Genomic DNA, 23,953 nt, shown 5'->3' on the forward strand with positions numbered 1-23,953 from the left:
ATGTCGTAGATTCATATTAATAAAACCTTGAAAGATTAGATAAATTGAATGTAAATCTGCGTCTTTGGTGCTGTGCGTATGAATTGGGTTTTTTGAGAGGTACGAAAGCTATTGTATGTTCTGTGGGCTGTTAGATTTTGTAATAACCCACTTATTTAAGTGCTAGAAATGTTATAATGGTCTGTGTAAGTCCATAAGGCTACTAAGTGATCCTATATCTTATTATTCTTATCAATAGATTATTATTATTATTATTTTTCTTTCTTTTAAACTATTCGCCATTTCCCGCATTAGCGAGGTAGCGTTAAGAACAGAGGACTGGGCCTTTTTTGGAATATCCTCACCTGGCCCCCTCTGTTCCTTCTTTTGGAAAAAAAAAAAAAAAAAAATATTATTATTATTATTATTATTATTATTATTATTATTATTATTATTATATTCATCATCATTATTATTATTATTATTATTATTATTATTATTATTATTCCCACAGGAACTACGAGAGAGAACCTTTCCCTGGTTTTCAGTCGTGTGTTTTGTTCCTTATGTTGCAGGAGGTGATGGCCGGGTGGGTGCTGACGTTGATGATGCAAGTGTTGGTGATGCAAGCTCCCCCAGCCTCCCTCGCCTCCCCCATAGCCTTGCCCAGCCTCCACCATCCCCACTACTCAGGTATGGACTCCAGCAGTTGGTGCATAGTGTTAAAGGATGGATTGGGTAGAAGTGGGAGCATTCTTCCTCTTCTTCTTCTTCTTCTTCTTCTTCTTATTATTATTATTATTATTATTATTATTATTATTATTGTTCGTAGTAGTAGTAGTGCTGTTGATTACATCATTATTTTAGATACAGCGAAGAAATCCGAGGGTGTTTTGAATTAAGTTTGTTAGACATCTTGGGTGTGTTCTGTTCCCCATGACACACAAAATGAGGCAACCGGAAACACCACTTTCTCTGGTCAGATCTCTCTAGATTCCTTTTCGTCTTCCTCTTCCTCCTTCATTTATCCTATCCCTCTGGCTATCCCCCCACCTTCCCCCCTTATTTATTTCATGGTATTTACCATGCAATTTACCCCTTCGTTCGTGTCGTATGTGATTCGTTCTTAGTTTCCTTTTTTCAGTTTGGTTGATTTGAGTAATTTTCCGCATTCCTGATGGCTCATTGTCCACCTGTTCTCCTCTGCCTTTCTACCTACCTACATTTGTACATCACGATCTACCAGTAAAGTATTCTACCTGTCTACCTACCCAAGTACCTTTGCTATTTGCGTGTAGGGTAGTCTGCCTCTTTCTACCTACCGCATTGTTCTATCCTTTTACTCTCTGTCTATGGCCTAATCTACCATTCTACCTATCCAGCCAACTGTCCAATCTCTCAACCCATGGACTCATCTACTATTCTACCTACCCAAGAACTTTAGCCTTGCTGCCTATGTGCTATTCGACACGTGTATCTACGCAAGCACGTACCAGCTTATGGAACACCTGTGTTCTTGCTAAGACTTGATGATCATCCCTCCAGGTATTGGCTTTTGTGCCCACTTCTTGTGCCCACTTCTTGTCCTGCTTACTTCCATACTTATCTACCCGATATATTTAACCTACTTACGTATCTACCCATCTACTTATGTATCCACCGAACAGTAGACTAACTGCCAGGCTCGTCTGTTTACCTACTCACTAATCCTGTGGCCTACTTACCCATCCCATTTACTCATCTGTTGACCCACCGTAGTACATATATATATATATACTTACCCACACATCCACATTCCTACTTCCCCACACACCCTTCTACCCACTGGCTTACCCATGTGAGTAGTTGCATCCAGGTCATGGGAGGTGACCATTAACCATCACTATAGACCGAACCATTTGATTAAACCCACCAGTGCTGGAACCATTAAGGCTAGCTTTCCATTAGACTTCCAGCCTTCTTCAAATATCTTTTTAATCTTTTTAATTTTGATCTTAACTTTAATATTAATGTAGGAAGAGATCAGGGGGAAAAATACTAAATATTATATTAATTTGTGTACAGAATTATTTTTTTTTGAGGTTTGAGAAATATTAGAATGTTATAATTAAGGATTTCTCTTTTTTCAAAATCCATGTATTATGTACTGAGATCGTGCATGATCTAACGATTAGCGATTGGTAGGCATAGACTCAACGTTGCCAGCGTTCACGCTTCCTGGCGATCGATTGGCTTACAGCCCCAAATAACCAACGAACAAAAGTATGCTGAAAAAAAAAATTCTTGTGTTTTCGATTTCTTTCAGACTCTCATGGATGACAGAACGAAACTAATGCCTTTGAATTACTTTGAAATCATTCTAAACCTTGATTGGTATTTCAACCATCATTTTATGCATCACTAGGCCTTTAAAAAATGACTTGATATATTAATATATTCCCTTCTGGGCTAGTAGGAATGCAAGACTTCATGGGGAACTTCTGCTGTGCATGTAGCTGCTAAATAGCGAAGTGACAACATTTCCCACGTTGAAAGTTCGTCAAACAAGAGGCTCAAGAAGTGACATTTCGCGTCCATTTGTTACACGTTTTCTTTGCTTTCTCTCCCTTGAGGTGTATCGCGCTTAAACAACGGTTTGCCGTGGACTTGGGAATAATGGATCATTCCCTTTGGTAAGATATGCATTCGGCCATTTGTGATGAACAAGGAAAGAATAAAGATGTATTACGGTGAAATCGATGTACATGGGGGGGGGGGGGAGAGAGAAGAGGAAAACAAGTGAAGATCGGGATCTCGTTTTCTACGAGACCTTTTAAAGATCTGACCTACAACACGAAGCAATTGGGCGACGTGGACTGTGGAAGTTTCACATCCCATTTTCTCTGATGTATGGGGAGTGAGTGCCGGGAGGAAAGAACATGTATGTGGTGGGTGAGAGACATGATGGTGACGCGACTCACAGGCTCCCAAACCCGACTTGACCAGCTGTGGTGAAAGTGGTTTCCATATTGTTTACATCTGGGCGCCGTGGCCACGCAAATCACTTCCCTGGTCACCTACCAATGCTGTGCATGCCCCCGTATCTCTAAAGGAATGATAAAGTTGATTCTAATCACACTGGAAAACCATGAATTAGTTTTCTACTTCATTCTACTAATCATATTGTCGTAGATATTATTTTAAAATTCGCTAGCTTGATTTTATTTGAGATTTAAGACTATTAAGGATATATTTCTTTTTTTTTCGAGTGATCATATGAATCAAGAGGGTCTACAAACTCCATGAACTGTAAATTGAGTCATCTGCTCTGATAACACCAGATGTAGGCGTGGGCTTGTGTAGGCGTGGGTGGGTACACGCCTGAGGTAAGCACGGCATGGAAGCGGGGTCAGGAGTGTAGCGCGAGTTGAGCGATCGCTTCGAGCGATCGCTGGAGCGCTAGGTTACCGTCATCAGACTTTTAGGAAAAAGAAAAAAAAACATAAAAAGCCTTTTATTACGTAGTTCTTTAAATTTCTAATCATGTTATAATCATTTTATACTTATTAATTTCTTGATTAATCATAAATGTTTTGAAATAGTGAATGTCTACCAAAACAACAACATATTCGACGGTTAAAAAGGCGTGTGGAATTGAAGTATTTTCATGTGACGTCACGACTTGTTTACCTCCCGAGAGATGGGTCAAATGAGCGTCTTTAGTCATGTGGAAAGATCGTCTCACGCTAATATGGTTTTCCCACAGGCATCGTGTTAAGCTTAGTCACTTAGACGAGCTGTAGATGTGTAGAATGATAGCGTTAGAAAAAAGAAAATAAGCCAGAAATTTGAGCACGTTATTAAAAGGGTTGTGAAGTATTAATATGTTTACTGTGACGTATGGGTAACTTGCGGTTGCCAATTCGTTATTAAACGCTTGGAGTGCAACGATACTACCAATTAACATGACATTACGACCCTTGATCACTACGACACGACCCTATGGTTTGGTAACTTGACCTTTATACTGACTAATAACGGTTTGGGTCGTACCTTAATACAGAAGGGTCGTACTGCCGTGCTCAAGTTACGTACATGCAAATGTGAAACAGGTTTATAGAAATTAGATTTATAAACTTGCTGTCTGAACACTAGAGATGAATATTCCATAATATATAAAGTTCTTAAAACTAGATCACAGTTATTTATTATAACATGATAAAGGAACATGCCAATTATGATGTTAGGTGTTTATAAATGATTTATAGTGATAATATAATACCCAGAAGAAGGCTGCCGGGAGCCACAACCTGGGGCTAGTTAATAGTTTGATTTTGTTGTACTAATAGTAAATATAGAATTACTGGTGTACCAAGAACTTCCTGAAAGAAAACGACTTTATTTCTGATTGATAGCTGAACCTATGTGACGACATGGAGTCAGCGAGGGATAAAGATGCATTACTCTCTCAAGTGCCTCGTAAATTTACATTATCTTCCACTAGAATTACCTTCCTCACTACTGATACTGTCTTCGAAGATTTTCTCATATAATTATCTTCATTGCTATAACTAGTTCCCCACCTGTAAATAGCACAGAAATATATCTAAATATTTCTTCATGCTGTTGGCTTTATATTACAATGGCGTTATCGAAGGAGAATCATCAATAACAATTTAAAACTCAGGTTTGAGATAAATGTACGTTGGTGTATGTTTGATTCTGATGCAAGAATATGTTGACCTACTAACTTAGGTTTGAGATAAATGTACGTTGGTGTATATTTGATTCTGATGCAAGAATATGTTGACCTACTAACTTTGATTATATTGATCATAATGACACAGGGTAAATTAGGTTGAATTGATGTCAGATCGCTGTCAGTCACTGTGTCTATTTAGGTCGAGAATGATTGCTTGAAGTACGCCAAGGCTGGCGATGAGTTCATCAGTGTCTCACGTCACACACACACACACACACACACACACACACACACACACACACACACACACACACACACACACACACACACAGCCTGTGCTGCAGGAGGAGGCGTCACAGCTACAGGAGGAGGCGTGACACTGGCTGTAACAGCGTGACATTAAGGACCATCGTACGTGACATGTGTGTTCATTGTGAGTGTTCACGTCTATCATTCCATGACGTGTTGCCACGTGCTCATGGCTCCTCGTCTCCCTCGTATATTGTGGCGGGAACGCTGGGGGACGTGCCAGTAACACGACCACACGACCAGTGTAGTGCGATCCCTGAGCACGACGGCACGACCCTTGAGAACGTCGGTACGATTCTTGAGAAAGTCGCTGCGACCCTTGAGCACGTCGGAGCGACCTTTAAAGACAACGGTACGACCCCTCAAGCACGACGGAACGATCCTTTAACACAACGGAACGATCCTTGAATACGACGGTACGACCCTTGAGCACGACGGTACGACCCTTGAGCACGACGGTACGACCCTTGAGCACGACGGTACGACCCTTGAGCACGACGGTACGACTCTCAAACACAACGCTACAACCCTTGAGCACGACAAAATGACCCTTGAACACGACGGTACGACCCCTTGAGCACGACGGTACGACCCCTTGAGCGCAATGTTACATTCCCTTGGGCTAGATCTAAGGCTTGGCTTCCGACCTGATTATTAGCAGTGGAGGAGAGAGAGAGAGAGAGAGAGAGAGAGAGAGAGGATGTGAAACTAGTCACGGGTAGAGAGAGAGAGCTGTGTTTGTGGCTTAATTAGTGTGTGTGTGTGTCTGTCTCTCGTCATCCCTGCATCTGTACATTGGGTCGATCGCTCTGCTCGCCTCCTCCTCCCCCCATATTTCTTCTATCCTCCGTCCTTTCTCTGGCTTTTCCCACATTCCTCCACGCCAGTTCGAACCTCAGCAGTCATGTTTACTGCGCTTGGCTGTCGAAGATGGTCAGCTGCCGAACACACTGAAGATACACTGAAACAATAGCATGTGAACATGTATGTAAACTGCTAAACACCAGGTGTCGATAATACATTAAACGTTTATTATTATTATTATTATTATTATTATTATTATTATTATTATTATTATTATTATTAATATTATTATTATTATTAATATTATTATTATTATTATTATTATTATTATTATTATTGTTACTAGTTGTTGCTGTTATTATTCATTAAACGTTTATTATTATTATTATTATAATTATTATTATTATTATTATTATTATTATTGTTGTGATTCTTCTTCTTCTTCTTCTTCTTCTTCTTCTTCTTCTTATTATTATTATTATTATTATTATTATTATTATTATTATTCTCATTATTATTATTATGTATTTGTTTATTTATTTTGCTTTGTCGCTGTCTCCCGCGTTTGCGAGGTAGCGCAATTATTGTTATTATTATTAATATTATTATCCTAACATGAGAATAAATTTCATATTTCACATGATTTCAACACTCACGTCCCTCATAGAACTTGATATGTACATACGTCATGAAGTTCTCTATCGTGTAATGGTTGGGATCAACAGTTAGATTTCTTAATAAGGTTAAAGAAAGAAAAGATGTTTACCTTCATGTAAGCCCCGGGCGTGAACCAGACTTCACCATTCTACCCCCCCACACACACACACGGGACGCTGTAAACAATATTAGGGACCCATGTCATTGTTTACTCTTTGTATTTCCAGTGTTAAGAGCCCCCCTCCCCCCTTTTTTTTTTTACAGTGGTGTGTGGTGGGGTTTAAGTTAGCATATCAAATCTCGTTTTCTGTTTTGCACTTTGCCACTAGTGTTGCTCTCCATTGTGTTATATTATTCTTTTATTTTTTTATAATTTTTAAACGTTTTTAAGTTGGTATTTTTGTCCTCTATTATTTCTCTTGTCGGGTTTATATTCATTATCAGTTATCAATAGAGTTAGCCTTCGCATGGGGCAAACGTCCATTTTTTATGATCACATTTTTATGGGCCTCTTATCTAATATGGTTACCCATACGTCGGGGAAACCGGTTACTGTCTTCTGAGACTTAAGGTCATTAGTAGTTCATGAGGTCAATTTCAGTCGCCATTTTGACTTTGATTTGTGTGTGTGTGTGTGTGTGTGTGTAATTACCTCGTTGTACAATAATGCGCTTAATTACGTTATTGTTATCATCTACGTGTATGTGGGGCCCCACAGGGTCGTGTTCTCTCACATTGTCGGTTAAGTTGAAAGGTATTAGAAAGAAAACGCAAAGTAGAGATTATTAGTTATATTTATTGACCAGCTCCGCAAGTTACATAACTGGGCTTAAGGATTACGTAGTTTTTAACGAGTTTAATGTGTACTGTAAAACACTGTTCTCAGTTTCCCGTTTTCTTTTTGATGTGAGTTTGAAGTTCCTTGTCATTGTGTCCAGTAGGAAAATTCTGCCCGCAGACCATTTTCTGCGCTTTCTGAGATCATTCACCATTTTCTAAAACACTTAAGTTAATTGTGAGGGGAGACATTACGGATACTTGTACGGGATAACAACTTGTAATCATCATGAGTAATTACATTTAAGAAACCTATAATTACATTTAAGAAAACTAATTACATTTAAGAAAATAATTAGATTTAAGAAAACGTAATTACATTTAAGAAAACACAGTAATTACATTTAAGAAAACACTGTAATTACATTTAAGAAAACACTGTAATTACATTTAAGAAAACACTGTAATTACATTTAAGAAAACACTAATTACATTTAAGAAAACTAATTACATTTAAGAAAACAGTAATTAAATTTACGAAAAAAACAGTAATTACATTTAAGAAAACACTGTAATTACATTTAAGAAAACAATGTAATTACGTTTAAGAAAACAGTAATTACATTTAAGAATAAACTGTAATTACATTTAAGAAAACTGTAATTACATTTAAGAAAACTAATTACATTTAAGAAAACAATGTAATTGCATTTAAGAAACCCCTGTAATTACATTTAAGAAAACAATGTAATCATTGAGAACATGAAATGAGGACGAGAACTTTGTGACTTCTATTAATCCAGGCTCCAGTCAGGACCCGACGCCCCTGAAGTAAGAAGGGCCTAAGACACGGTTGGGAAGGGGAGGATAGTAATGTGTGTCTCGGGGAGTGGTAAACCATGTTAGACAAGGCTGTTTACCCGCTACCCCTGTTGTTTGCCCCAGTCATGGAGAAAGTAGTTTGGGGGCGGCGGCTGGACACACACACACACACACACACACACCTGGAGACGCGTTGCCGGGCGTGTGTTTAGGGGAGGGTGGGTGTTGACAGGGTGTCGCTCTCCGTTCTCTGGTGAGAGAGAGAGAGAGAGAGAGAGAGAGAGAGAGAGAGAGAGAGAGAGAGAGAGAGAGAGAGAGAGAGAGAGAGAGAGTAAAACCACGACTTGTGACGACGCGGGGAAATCACACCCCTGCACGGAGACACGTGAGGACAACACGGACGGTAAAGTGTTGATGTGAGACACTGTGACGTTCTTGGAGTTGGTGGTAATGATGGAGTTAACGTAGCGGAGTTTGCTACACTGGGAAGTGGAGCGCCGGGAACGTTTTCTGGGAAATGTACTGTACGTGATGATATACGTGGCTTCTTGAAGTCTCCCTCTCTCATATATATATATATATATATATATATATATATATATATATATATATATATATATATATATATGTCTTGGACAATCGCATGTTTACCAAATAGCGTCCTAGCTTCGTGTCTTCGATGTATATCAACTGACTGTTATATTTCTCTCTTGTGTCTCCCATGATGATGTGATTATTACACGAAAGTGCACTTGGGAGCTTATCGTGTTTCATTTTCCCCGTGGACTCATAGGAATATATTTATTTATATATATATGACTAATGCTTTGTAATGGTTTGAAATATGTCACAACATTAAGTTTCAAAACAGATTTCTCTCCTGACATAGATTGATACTTAAGGCATTTTTTTTGTCCATTCTTGTACGAAATTTGTGGAATTTTCGTAATGAAAATGAACGTATACAGTGGCTTGTGATGGTGTGAGGCGGTGTTGATATTCGTGTGTTTTACTCTGTCTTCTTAACATAGTTGAACACTTCTGAGTCCCTTGTTAAGAAGGATTCAAACATCTCATGTGTTCGTCATGTGTTGGAAACTGTGTATGTAAGCTTTATCTAAACACTGTTGTCAGCATATCTTTTTTTCTTTTTAACCCAAGTGCTTTACGTACGTGGAGTGAGAGCCTGTATGGCCTCAGGGTCATATTGAACACCTGAAGAAGGTGTTTAAGTGGTTCACGATTGGTGGACATAACTTGACGACCCGTGGCAGTTAATGGGCCTAGAGGCCCAAATTACCAGCCACTCAAATAAATAAACAGCTTTTGACCTCTTGAACACGTCGTACCACTCTTTAGTTTCGGTGATTTGCTCTTCCATCTCCTTCGCGAGGGGGGGGTCAGGTCAAAGGGTCAAGCCATCAGTCATGCGCGAGGGTTGTCACGAACGTTCTCAAGTGGTTGACAACGACTAGAACATCATTAAGTTTGTACACAATTCGGCAGTTTGTATGCAATTCGGCAGTTTATCCTTAACGAGGTGTTTGCCGCTGAGCCGCGAACCATACTGGCTTCCTATTGTCACACGTGATGATGTGGACATGTGATCAGGAGAGAGAGAGAGAGAGAGAGAGAGAGAGAGAGAGAGAGAGAGAGAGAGAGACCGTCCAAATAGGTGGCCACGAATGAGGGAGAGCTGGGGAGAACAAGCAGTACCCGGATGTGGTTACGTTTTGAAAGTATAGATTGCCTCAAGTTCATCCCCACTGTGGAGGAGATACATACCACTGTGGAGGAGATACATACCACTGTGGAGGAGATTCATCCCACTGTGGAGGAGATACATCCCACTGTGGAGGAGATACATCCCACTGTGGAGGAGATACATACCACTGTGGAGGAGATACATCCCACTGTGGAGGAGATACATCCCACTGTGGAGGAGATACATCCCACTGTGGAGGAGATACATGCCACTGTGGAGGAGATTCATCCCACTGTGGAGGAGATTCATCCCACTGTGTTCTTTCCAGTGGATTGTCATTATTCCAGTGGCTGTTATCAACCAGGTAACATCATTACTGGTGACTTAATAACAGTCAAGACTCTCGGTGACTTACAAGTCATACCAGATGTGTGCTGTTGATCAGTTTGCGTCGAGATGAATGAGTGGGTTTCGATTCTACGTTGGCTTTTAGGGATTATAAGGTGCATTCGACTCCCCTGGACGTCCATGTTGGTGACCGTGTTCCTGGTCGTGCTTTTAAAGTTATACATTTGAGTTCAATTTTTGCTGTACGGTCACAAAAACGCCATATGTAACTGGTGTGTATATCGATGAACGCTTCAGCATCCCAGCGGTGTTCACTACTTCGTGAATCGTGAGTCGTATGACGCGTGGAAATACGTGATTCGTGAGTCATATGACGTGTGGAAATACGTGATTCGTGAGTCATATGACGCGTGGAAATACGTGATTCGTGAGTCACATGACGTGTGGACATAGGTGATTCGTGAGTCACATGACGTGTGGAAATACGTGACCAGTGAAACGCACGACGTGCCGAATGGATTTCAAGGAGAAAGCTTTTGATTTAACGCATCGAAGACCCCAAGTGTGAGGAGTTTCTGACAAGTTAGTGCGATTGTGCGCTGTGGGTACACTGTGCGCAGACGCCATGCGCATCGGAGGTCGTAAAATTTCAGAGACTTAGTGAAAGGTGATGAGCGATGGTTCCCAGTGAAGACGTACACTTTCCTCATTTTCATTTCTCTAGTATCGTGAATATATATATGTATTTCACTTTACCCTCTCAGTAACCTTCGTAAGATAATAATATATTTGAACATTCTTTAGTGGTATATTTGGAAATTTATGTCTTTAAGAATATGCGCAGGAAAGTGAAAACGTGTGGAATTCATCAATATATTTTTTTTTACAAGAAATCAAGTCATACGAGAGTTTCGCTGGTAACGTACGATAGTCACGTCGCACAGATTTCTACCCTGGACTTGGACTAGTATAACCTGTAACGTACGATAACTCTGAGGTCATCTAGAGTCTATTCCTTTAAATAGTTTTCTTAATATCGTACGATGGCTATCGAGTTATACAGATTTTCTCCCTTAAGATCTTAGCCAACGGAGTTCGATAGTTTTACTGATAACGTACGATACTTCCCGCGTACGATAGTTCTCGTGCACGATAGTTCTCGCGTATGATAGTTATCGCGTACGATATTTCTCGTGTACCATACTTCTCGCGTACATTTCTCGCGTACGATACTTCTCGCGCACGACATTTCTCGCGTACGATACTGCCCGCGTACGATACTTCTCGCGTACGGTACTTCTTGCTTACGACATTTCTCGCGTACGATACTTAACGACATTTCTCGCGTACGATACTTATCGCGTACGACATTTCTCACGTACGACATTTCCCGCGTACGATACTTCCCGCATACGATACGTCTCGGGTTTTCTCCAGTGACGCTCCGTCATGGAGGCTGCCAGCGTAACGTTTACGACATAGAAACCCAGTGTACCGTGGTGAGGCGGGGGGGAAATATTCTCGTACAGGGACGGGTCTGGTCTGGGTTTACCACGTCCACTTGGGTGAGAGAGAGAGAGAGAGAGAGAGAGAGAGAGAGAGAGAGAGAGAGAGGCGCTTGTTCATGCTGGTGTGGGAAGCAGAGCTGTGGGGGAGGAGGGAAAACCTGTGGTCGACTTATATTTACATTGTGGATAGATGTATTTTGCCCAAGTACGCGGGTTTATAGTTTGGTTTCTTGTATGAATGATGAAAATGATCTTTTATATTATTCTGATGATTAGTGAAGGTTCATTAGCATCGTATATATACGTAAAGGGATATGGGTTGGACGTGACAATATTACATGACGCATTATCGTGTACGAATTAATGTTCCGTTTTCTTTCTTTATTTTGTTATGTCAACATTTGGCTCCTGTACATTGCAGGACCTATTGTTCATCATTGCTTAGATAGAAGGTATGAATTACGGATCATATATATATATACCCAAGAAACGTGTGTGTTGCCATTTTTACGTCTCAGGTTGTAAGAAACATGTGTGTTGCCACTTCCATTTTTACGTCTAAGGTTGTAAGAAACATCTGTGTGTTGCCATTTTTACGTCTAAGGTTGTAAGAAACATCTGTGTGTTGCCACTTCCATTTTTACGTCTAAGGTTGTAAGAAACATCTGTGTGTTGCCATTTTTACGTCTAAGGTTGTAAGAAACATCTGTGTGTTGCCACTTCCATTTTTACGTCTAAGGTTGTGTTTATATTTAACAAGTTACAACCACCTCGAACCCTGGGTATTCATTCCAAGTGTCGGTTTTGCTCTGTGTTTGACCGACCATCACACACATACACTCAGACATGATGGTATTGCTGAGTGCCTCTAAAATCAGCGAGATCAGAGCCAATGAGCCCAAAAAGGATGGAGAACGGTAATGACCAGTGTTAATCCTACTGATATAGTTTCATCGTACACCTAAAAGCTTTTATGTCCAGAAATGAGAACATTTGACTGGCGATGGTTCACAGCGATTGAGAACGAGTTCTTGTATTCCCATAATAATGGTCAACACCTGGGCCCCATGTTCTTCTAGACGTTAAAAAAATATAAGAAAAAAACCCAATCCGTTTTCCATCTGTATAACCCAGCCACCTGAAGTTGAAACGTCAGTAATTAACAGGGAATGTAGTTCACATGGTAACGGTTCCCTCTGCCACAACTACTAGTGATGGTGATTAGCCCGAACCACCCCACTTTCAGTTCTCTCAGCCAATAAGGGCCAATCTTGGCACGTCTCAATCTGAGTTGCCGGATTGGTTTTTTTTTCTCTTAAGTTTTGTTAGGTTTTTTTTAGACTTGTTAACTGCCTGAGTCGTTCGTGTTGTTTCCGGCAAGTTGTAACCAAACAATCGAAGGCGTCTTGAGTACTTGGAGTGTGTGGTAGGCTGGGCCAATCATCACTGGGCCTGCATGTGTGACCATGGTAGGCTGGGCCAATCACTGGGCCTGCATGTGTGACCATGGTAGGCTGGGCCAATCACTGGGCCTGCATGTGTGACCGTGGTAGGCTGGGCCAATCACTGGGCCTGCATGTGTGACCATGGTAGGCTGGGCCAATCAGACGACACATGAGACAGTTGCCACACGCCCTGCTATGAGATCATCATGTACAGGGTGTCAAAGGGTGACACGCCAGTTAGTTAGGCTAGGCTGTTCACGTAAACATGATTACGTTACCTTAACGGGCCAATGATGTAGGTCGGGGAAGGGGGCGAACATGCACAGAGGGATGGATCAACTGCGAGGAATTATGATCTTTATGGCTCATTACTGTACAGTGTATATCAAACTGTGTAGTTAGGATAATCAATGTGCGTTGTTGAAGTTAGTTTTTCAAGGTTCCGGAGTGTTTTTATTGCTTAAAGTTCTGAGAAGAGAAAGTTCAGTTGGTATGTTATTAACTTAATCTAAGGGGGATGATTAGGTACACAAATCCCTTGAGAATATTTATTTCCTACAGTATTGATTAAGAGTTTGTGAAGAACATTAATTTTCTTTGCGTGGTGACAGTTCTCCGCTCTCAGAGAAAGTGTGGGGGAGGGGAGGGAGTTGGGGTGGAGGGGGGGCAGGAGGGAGGCAGGGGTGGGAGTTGGGGTGGAGGGGGGGCAGGAGGGAGGGAGGGATTATTAAAGAGACACCATCCCAGGGGGTCATTTTAGGGAGAGGGTTCATCCCTGTCCAGGACATTGTATGTATAGTCCGGTCGGTCGGTCGGGGCATAGAAAACGATGGGAGTGGCAGGTTTAAGGAGAGAGAGAGAGAGAGAGAGAGAGAGAGAGAGAGAGAGGTGAACCACCACCGCTAGCCATCGCTCGGGTTGTTTTGAACGCTCCAACGTCCCACTGAGGCTGGATTAGGTCATCTGAGTTGTGGTCTTCGACGACCTCAGACGCTCGTTAGATTGAGCTGCCGTCACATCGTTAGGAACAGGGCGCCAGTTTCGCCAGGGGAAGGGGGGGGGGACACCTAGAATGACACCCAGGGAGAGGAAGAGGAGGAGGGAGGAGGAAGAGGAAGGAAGAGGAGGAGGGAGGAGGAAGAGGAAGAGGAGGAGGGAGAGGAGGGAGGAGGAAGAGGAGGGAGGAGGAAGAGGAGGGAGGAGGAAGAGGAGGGAGGAGGAAGAGGAGGGAGGAGGAAGAGGAAGGAAGAGGAAGAGGAGGAGGAGGGAGAAGGAAGAGGAGGAGGGAGGAGGGAGAGGAGGGAGGAGCGAAGAATCCAACGCCGCCGGCACAGAATAAACCACGCCAGTCGAACTTAAGGTCACGCACCTGTTTTATTAAGTAGGTTAGAGTATCAGGTAACGTGAGGGGGTGTGTGTGTGGGGGAGGCCTGCCATGAGAGCAGCAACTACCGTGGGAAAACATGACGGGTCGTCCTGTGGGGGGAGGAGGGAGAGGGTGTGTGTGTGTGTGGGGAGGGAGGGAAATATGGCCCACTTTCTCCCGTAGATGGTTCACTTTCCCTGGTCACACAGCCTGGTGGCTGCCGGCCCGAGTTACTGGTTCTCTAGCCCCACCACCATCGTCTTGAGACGAGCAGGCGGGAGTGTGTCTTATCGCAAACTGACTGTCTCTCTCTCTCTCTCTCTCTCTCTCTCTCTCTCTCTCTCTCTCTCTCTCTCTCTCTCTCTCTCTCTGTGCATCAGTCTTATTTATCTATCTTCTTTATACTTGCAAGTTCATCTGACTCCTTTTCCCGTCACTTTTTTTTCCATTTTGGAGGTTCCATTCACGGGCAGACGTCCACACCAAGGCCTGGCCTTAATTGAAATATGTGGAGACAATTATGAAACGGAAAAAGAAAAGACAAGGGAAAATATTTACGAATTTTGGAGGAAGTGAAAAACCTGTCTCCTGAAATGTGCCAGGTCATACTGGGAAAGACGTGAGAAAAAAAGTTCCAAAGCTTCGACGTGTAGGGAAAGAAGCAGGTATCAAAGCGGCCCACCCTTGAGTTGCCGATGGCCACACAATAATCACGGTACGTAGCAGCAGCCTGACGAGTATTGCGTGGTCTGCTCCTTATGTTTACCTGATCCCGTTCCTTTATATTACCTCGAGGTGACCTGTATCTTGCAGATAATTGCCTTACGTCGTATGTAGAGCGGGTCACTTAGGTGTGCCTAGGTAGCCAAAAGTGAAGAGCTTTGGGGTATCGGGGCCTAAACATTCAGGAGGGTGAGAGGCGTGGTGTGGATAGAATGACTTAGGTCCCTGCTGTGTATGGAGATGGGGGGTGGGTGGCAACTCGCAGTCATTAGCTTGAACCAGGGCACAGGAAGCGGTTGACAAGATAAACTATCGAGAAGAATGCCAGGCTGGTATGTGATTGATAGACTCTGGCTTTGGCCCCATCATAGATGCCAGCTGGAGTCTGGATGAATGCAAGTCCCGGTATTGTTTGTTCCCGACTTTACCTAGCAAAGGAAGCAAAGACAGTTAGATGTAGTTAGATGTACACACAAAGATACGTCAGTATGATATTAGCTTAAAAGATGGTAAGGTTCTCGAGATTTTCAATCCAGGTTATGACCAGAGGTACCGATCGATATAATGGCCTGGGGCTCTGACCTGAAACTTAAGAGGCCAGGTCAGAGCCTGGGATGTCACACTCAAGGGTCATAAGGTCGTACTTCATCGTGCCGTTGGGCTCAAGTCGTGAGTGGGACTAGGCTCGTCTTTATGAGTGGCGATCCGTTGATCGTGGTGGAGACAATGGTTTGATTTTGACTCTAGAATCTTGATTTGTTTTTCTAAATATGGTGCGTCAGGAAAATGAAGAGCATAGGGTGAAGAACAGATGGCTTAGCGACACAAGGAGGGAAGCTACAGAGCTGAAGTTCAGTCACAGAAACACGAGAATCAGTCAAGGAAGGAAGGGAAGTGGGCTGGTTGACATGGCACGCGACCTGTTGAACACCGCCACTATCCAACCTAATTGGGGAGTTGCACAGCCGACCTGTTCCCTCCTCAGTGGGAGACCAGCTACCTCTCTTGAAGTAACCTCGAGTATTTTGCAATGATCCCTTGTAATAGAGCATGGAAAACACCTGGAGAAGTTGGTTATGGCAGCAGTAGACTGGCCTTTTTATTTATTAAAAGAACGTATTTTGCTTCAGTACCACTAGTCGCGTTCTGGGGGTCCGACTGAGTTCTTCTTGTACCCTGTCGTCTTCGTGGTGGTTTTAATGGCCGGGTGGGTTATGCCAGGAGGGCGCCGTCTGGTGCATTGATGTGCTGGGGCGTCTGTCCAGAGATCCCCAGCCAGCGCCGGTGGCAGTTCGTGGGTAGGAAGTAAAAGATTTCACATTCGGCTGGGTTGAGAGAGAGAGACACCCCAGACTCCTCCTCCTCCTCCTCTTGTACCCAGTTGACTTAACAGTGAAAAGACTTGGCGTTTCAGGTTGTCATATATATATATATATATATATATATATATATATATAGAGAGAGAGAGAGAGAGAGAGAGAGAGAGAGAGAGAGAGAGAGAGAGAGAGAGAGAGAGAGAGAGAGAGAGAGAGAGAATGTATATATATATATATATATACCTTTGTCTTACGGTTGTATCTACTCATTTCTTACAAGTGTCGTGGGCGTAGAACTTTAAGTCACTGGATAAACAGTCCAGCTGTAGTAAGTTGTTTTGAAGGTGGGGGGAGACTTGGGCCTGTGTGCAGGTGGAGCGGTTTTCTGTGTCAGCAGCGTTGGACGTGGGACTGAAGCAAATCAGTCGTGTATGACGAGATCATCTTTTGGTGTACAAATTAACGTTTTTTTTTTTATTAACGTGGGAACCCATCGCCCGCCACGTTATCACTGAGTATAAAGTGAGGATGTGTAAGGATGAACTGAGTGGAAGGATTCATTTAAATGGACGTAAAGATGATATAAATGATAGTACCTAAATCACACGGGAAATGGTCTGGCCTGTCTACCCACAGCCCATGGAAAATTTCTGCTACCCTCGCTCTTATCCGCAGAGAAATTTCTTGTCAGTAGTTCTAACCTTAGAAAAAAATTCACACACACACACACACACACACACACACACACACACACCTCGCTGGAGTTTCAGTAGCATTTTTCACTCAGTTGTGTAGAAAGTGAACATTCAGTATTTGATTACCACATATCAACTTTCTTATCGTGCGTTTTTATCATTTAGTGGTTTGACACCCGACACAGATGTGTAACGAAAGCACGGAATTTTCACTTTATATATTTTTAAAGAATTTCAAAATACTTTTACATCATTTTTCATCCGTTTGATATAATATATTTACTTATATATTTTATAATTTTTTTAGTGAGTCATATTTACAATATATATATATATATATATATATATATATATATATATATATATATATATATATATATATATATATATATATAAACGATGATGAATAGCTTGAATACAGAATTTTAAGGATCTCTCTGAAACAGTTACGTCACTTTACATGCAGCATTGAAAGGTATAACAGCTGAGTACGTGTGCGTTGTGCTTGGTAACGAGGACTTGTTTGTTACTGAGGTGTCCAGCATCGTAATGGAGCGCTGGTCATATATAAAATAGTTTCACCCCAGCGGCCATCATTGGTGCGCGACGGTATCTGCAGGAGAAATTTCAACCTGAATATCTTTTTATTTTCCCCGGATATCCGACCCGGCATCTTCAATTCAGTATTTTTATAATTGAAAGTAATAAATATCTAAATAATCTCCCACAGGAAATTGTTAAATGTGAGAGGCTAAGATGATTTTTTTTAGAAAGAATGATGACGTCAGATAGCCTCTGGCATGGATGATCACGTGATGTAAACATTTGAACACAGGCGACCCCCCCCCCAAAAAGGACGAATATATTTGATAGTGTATGACGCCATCTTATTACCAGTTTCGTCATGGCTTAATCATTGTTTTAGCTCTTAGGAATGAACCAATCAGCACAGGTTCAAGGTCTGACCTTGACATACCGGTGAAGCCTTGCCTAGTTTTTCCAGGTTTAAAGGCCAGAGGTGAAGTTCACAGGGTCAGTTGGCTTCGTGGCCATCTTGTGGGTTTGCCTCGGCTCAGTTATTAGGTTTGACGTTATGTAAATACTCCTCTGTGTTATGTACAATGTTTTTTTTTTTATCTTTATCATTATATTTAGGTAAGATTATCTCGTTAATCTGTAATATTGATTAGTCGTGCCGTAACGCCAGGATGATTACAGGAAAAGAATTGTTGGGGTGATTATCATACATACATCACCGTAATCATTATAATCACAAGGTTTCCCCAGAGCAGTTAAGGGGGTCATGGGTCTTAATCAGTAATCGTTGTGGACATTAATCAAACAGGAAAGATAGTGTGCTTATCAGTCGAGGTGAAAACATTGATAATCTTAAACGGTTCTGTGGATAGAATTGATTTCAACGCGTTTATCAAGTGTGGGCAAACCTTTCTCACTCTCGCCTTCCACTCTTTCGTTTCGACTTCACTGGGGGAAAGAATTGTGGCGATGCACATGACTTGGCAGGGTTCTCCATTTCTCTGGGGAAATAAAGAAACTTCGACTGTTTTATTTTCTAAAGCAACGTTATGTTTTGAAATTTACAGCGAATTGGGTTACAAAAGTTCGTGTGAGGGATAGTTGTAAAAATTATGGAAATATAATCAAAGTACGTGAGGATTTGCGTTCCAGAATGATTTATAAATGAAAATAATGTTTTTAATAACCGCTTGAGATATTATATATACATCTAATCATCATCGGGTCGTAACTTAAGGGGTCGTACTGTCGTACTTGAGGGAATATTGTATTGATTGCTGGATCTAAATGTTTTTTTTTTTACCTGTCGAATATTTGTGACTCGGACTTATGCCTGCATGATTATACAGGGGCATCATATGTGTGTGTGTGTGTGTGTGTGTGTGTGTGTGCTCTGTTAATACGAAAGCATTTTGTGTGTGTGTGTGTGTGTGTGTGTTAATGGAAGAGCGTTTATGTATTTTTTCTGTGTGTATTCATGCGCGCGCGCGCTCACTGAATCTGTATCCTTGCCTTTGCATACGACCTTTGACTTTAGATATGTCCCAGTTGATAAATGTGTTCATAAGGGCCGTACTCTGTTAATGTTCTGACCTTACAACATGAACTTTCCGTAAGCGTTATTAATCTATAGAAGCCGATCGATAAAGTGAATCACGTCTTTGTTTGTGCGCCACAGAGTCTGGAGGGATTCCAACCCTCTAGCTGGGAACAGTGCTCTTTCCAGCATGACCTATGATGACCTTCAGCTTGACCTCTGACCTTGTTTTTCCCCTCTCCTCAGGCAGCAGCTCGGATGACCGGAAGTTGAAGATTGAGCCCCATGGGTGCTATGGGCCAGAGGACCAGCCTGGCGTGTGTATGTTCAACTTCGAGTGTTACCAGAAGGTCGGGCAAGTCGTGGGCGCATGTATCGACGGGTTCCTCTTCGGCGCCTGCTGCAGCCTGCCGGCGGGGGTGACGGTGGATGAGGATGAGGAGGAGGAGGAGGAGGAGGAGGTGCCTGAAGGAGGAGGAGGAGCGACGGAGGAGGGAGTGCCAGAGAAAGGAGAGCCAGAGGAAGAGGAAGAGAATGCCATGCAACATGTGGACAAGGGAGAGGATGAACAGCACCAGGGTTTAGGAAGTAGTCAGGGGCTGAATGAGGTAGGTCAGCAGCACCATCAGGAGGGAGGAGGCCAGCCACAGGATGGACGCTATCCGCAAAAGGTGGACGGTGACAAGCAGCCAGTGGAAGACGACCAGCAGGTGTTGGAAAATGACGAGCTACCTGAAGGTGGTGGTGGACATGGTAGTCCCCAGGTGACGTGGACGACGGCTGCCGACGGAGGCGCCCCCACCACACCCAGCGTCGCCCCTGAGGTAGAGGAGTCCATCGGCGACGACGAAGAAGGTTCTACGGACGGAGCCACGCCAGACGTCCCTCCGAGCGCAGCAACAGAGGTCAGTCCTGTTGAAGAACCCATAGCAGAGGAGGGCCCTACTGACGAAGTCACAGCAGGGGAAAATCCCATTGACGATGCCGCAGCAGGAGTCCCTCTGACCACTGTAGGAGAGGAAGGTCCTACTGACGAAGACACAGCAGGAGACTCCCTCAGCGCGCCAGCTACGGGCGACCGAGAGACAGACGGCCCAACCACGCAGGCGACGGAAGACCCAGCGCACACCATTGTCCCGGGCGTCGCTGTCATTAATGTGGAGAGGCTGACAGATTCAGCTGATGAAGAAGGCGAAGAGGGAGGTGCTGACAACATCAGTGACCCTGCCCAGGACGAACTTGCCCTAGTTCTGTCTCCTGATGGAAGCACGACGGAGCCAGACGTTCGAGACAACGAAATATCTGTAACAAGCGCACCAGAAACGCAGGGCGCAACGCTGACGAAGACTGAGGAATACGGCCATACAGACCCCACGTTGCTGACCACTTCTGAGGGAGGCAGTGGCGAGACGACGGACACTGCTGGCGATATCGGGGCCTCCACGGACCAGCCCACCAAGGTCATGGCTGTGAGGGATCAGATGGAGTCAACCATGTCAGTTTTTGAGGTGTCCTCCACCACCATTCATCCCATCGACGTGGCTGCCACAGAGTCCAACTCGAAGTACCAGAGCGAGACGGAGACCGGGATACCCGAGTCCCTGGCCGACGCCGGCATCATCACCTTCACCATGGTCCAGGGCGACGACTCGACCAGCAGCGAACCCTACTTCGATGTCGACGAAGATACGGAGAGCGTCCCTCTGATGACGTTGCCTGACGACCTGGAGGCCTTCGTCACGCACCTGGTGACGACCCTCGATGTGACTGACCCGGTCCGGGACGACGTGGACGACTACCCCGGCGGGAGCGTCCACCCAGACGCACCCCAGGTGGCTGACGAGATGTACTTCGAGACCAGGCCTACGTCACACAGGCCATACGCTCCCCCTACCACCGACCCCTCGACCACAACGGAAGCACTGCTCTTCTGGAGCGTCAAGCCCTCCACCTCGATATTTGGACGCCCGAACTCGCCCCATTACAGGCCGACGCCCTCGCCGATAGACATCACCGTCGAGACTAACTTCAACTTCTCGGTCGTCACCACCGAGGAGGAGAAGGACGAGGAGGAGGACCTCGTCACCACTACTACCTCCCCACCCTCGACTTTTGCCCCCAGACCTGCCATGTTCCGTCCGCGGCCAGACGTGGCGGACACGATGGCCTCAGCGACCACAGAGGGCACGTCTGTGACCTCCAGGGTCGCGTCTGACGCGCCAAACGTCACCGCTACGTTCACGACGGAAGCGACGACTCTTCCCGGCGAACTGATGGCAACGATCCCTCGGACGACGACAGAGCCGATGCTCATCTGGACGCTCTCCCCGCAGCCCTCCATACTGGACGCCAAGCCCTCCATGTCCACGGGAATTCCTCAAGTGAGTTCGAGTACCCCGAAGCCCGGCCGGGACCCCCAGTCCACCACAGCTTCTCCTGACGATGGCGTGGGCGAGGGAGAGGAGGACTCCCTCCTCTTCTGGACCATCGCTCCTCGACCGCCCATCATGGACATACGACCCCAGACGGAGGCTGCGACGCAGCCCCTCACGCAGACGACCGAGACGACTCCAGAAACGCCAACGACTCCCAATCTCACGGACCCCCTGGCCTTCTGGACGACGACGACCCGGGTCAGTAAACCACCGACGACCACCGCGAGCGACGCAGAGGAACCGTTGTTGATCTGGACGACGACGACGAAGCGACCGAGGCCCTCCCTCCCGGGGGGGTCGTCCCCCCCAGACCAGCAGCCCACGGCGCTGCTGTCGTCGCCGTACTTCGAGGCCACCATGTACGTCACCTCGACGACCGCCAAAGACGAGGAGATGTACGTGCAGTCGCCCATCCTGCCGGGCGAGCTTCTGCAGCACATCACAGGTGACCTCCTCTCGCACGGCCGACTCAACGCCACCACCTCCACCACCACAGACCACCCGTCTCCTCCCTGGGCCTCCTCAACGTACCCTATACAGACCCTCGGCCACCACGAACCCGCAGACAACACCATCTCCTCCGGCAAACCCAGACCCGCCACCACCCAGACCCAAAGCACGACCCCCTCCACCACCACAACAACGTCTCGTAGGACGACACCCAAGCCTACTACAACCACTACGACGACGACGACGACGACCACTGCTACTACAAGAAGACCGAAACCTCCGAGGAAGACGACCACCACGACGCCCAAACCGACGACGGAGGAACCCATCTCGCCCATCGACCAGTTCATCGTGGACTTCATCAACTCCTCCCCACCAGAGGACGAGTCGACCACAGCCACCCAGGCTCCCCCACCCATCGACCTCGACCTCCTGGCTCAGGTGAGACGTCTGGGCTAATAGTACGACACACACACACACACACACACACACACACACACACACACACACACAGAAAACGAAAGACCTTTACACACACACACACACACACACACACACGCACGCACAGAAAACGAAAGACCTTTACACACACACACACACACACACACGCACGCACAGAAAACGAAAGACCTTTACACACACACACACACACACACACGCACGCACAGAAAACGAAAGACCTTTACACACACACACACACACACACGCAGAAAACGAGAGACCTTTACACACACACACACACACACACACACACACACACACACAGAAAACGAGAGACCTTTACACACACACACACACACACACACACACACACAGAAAACGAGAGACCTTTACACACACACACACACACACACACGCAGAAAACGAAAGACCTTTACACACACACACACACACACACACACACAGAAAACGAAAGACCTTTACACACACACACACAAATACACACACACAGAAAACGAGAGACCTTTACACACACACACACACACACACACAGAAAACGAAAGACCTTTACACACACACACACACACACACACAGAAAACGAAAGACCTTTACACACACACACACACACACACACACACACACACACACAGAGCGGGTAGAGAACTCCCTGCGCTTACAGTCCAAACAGGTAGTGGATACGAGACAGACAGATGTACGAGCAGGAATATAAGATAACCATAACATGAGGAGAGACAGAGAGTCTAGGAATTACTTACAATTACTAGAATTACAATTAAGCAAAGTACCACAGCTGGATAGCATCCAAACCGTGAGTTAGCTTAGCTTTATACATAATTCCTCCGGCCACAAAGTAACATATCATTAAACAAATTAATTTCGAAAAATTTATGGGTTTTAGATTTTTAAATTTCGTTCATAGAAATAAAAAATCTCGGAGGAAAGTGAACGAATCTTGCTAAAGAGGTTAAAAGTTTATTTTAAGTTTCTCTCAGGAAATGTACACACTGCTTTTCACTTTATACTGTACTTCAGTTTGTGATCTTGTAAATATTCTTCCATTCCCTTCCAGTTCTCCTTATTCTTTCGAATTTGTTCTACAAAGCAAATGCATTGATGTCTGACCCATTCCAGTTTGTAAATAAGTTATTTAAATGAAGTAGCTCTCGAGGGCAGCTTATTTGGACGGTAATTTACACAAAATTCATTTACTGGAACTTAGTGTCGATTTACAGTCGAGAATTTTAGGATTTCCTTTAAGAAAACTGTAATTTTTTTTAGTTTTCTTGAACGGAACTGAATGTTAAGGTTTAATATAGAACGCTAAGTCATCACTGATTACAGCATGCAGATGAACCAGTTCAGACATATTAGGAAAATGTTTAGAATGATGCTTGAA

General features: G+C 44.3%; 1 protein-coding gene across 1 annotated transcript in view; it reads left to right on the forward strand.

Annotated features, from left to right (window-relative positions):
- Positions 1 to 23,953, forward strand: part of LOC139748178 (uncharacterized) — a 49,120-nt gene that overhangs the window by 18,986 nt on the left and 6,181 nt on the right. Inside the window, exons 2-3 of the mRNA XM_071660968.1 lie at positions 555 to 672; positions 19,456 to 22,535. Coding sequence (XP_071517069.1) covers positions 555 to 672; positions 19,456 to 22,535 — 3,198 coding nt within the window. The remainder of the gene's footprint in view (positions 1 to 554; positions 673 to 19,455; positions 22,536 to 23,953) is intronic.

This window comes from Panulirus ornatus, chromosome 73, assembly GCF_036320965.1.
Source record: "Panulirus ornatus isolate Po-2019 chromosome 73, ASM3632096v1, whole genome shotgun sequence".
Classification (NCBI taxonomy): Eukaryota; Metazoa; Arthropoda; class Malacostraca; order Decapoda; family Palinuridae; genus Panulirus; species Panulirus ornatus.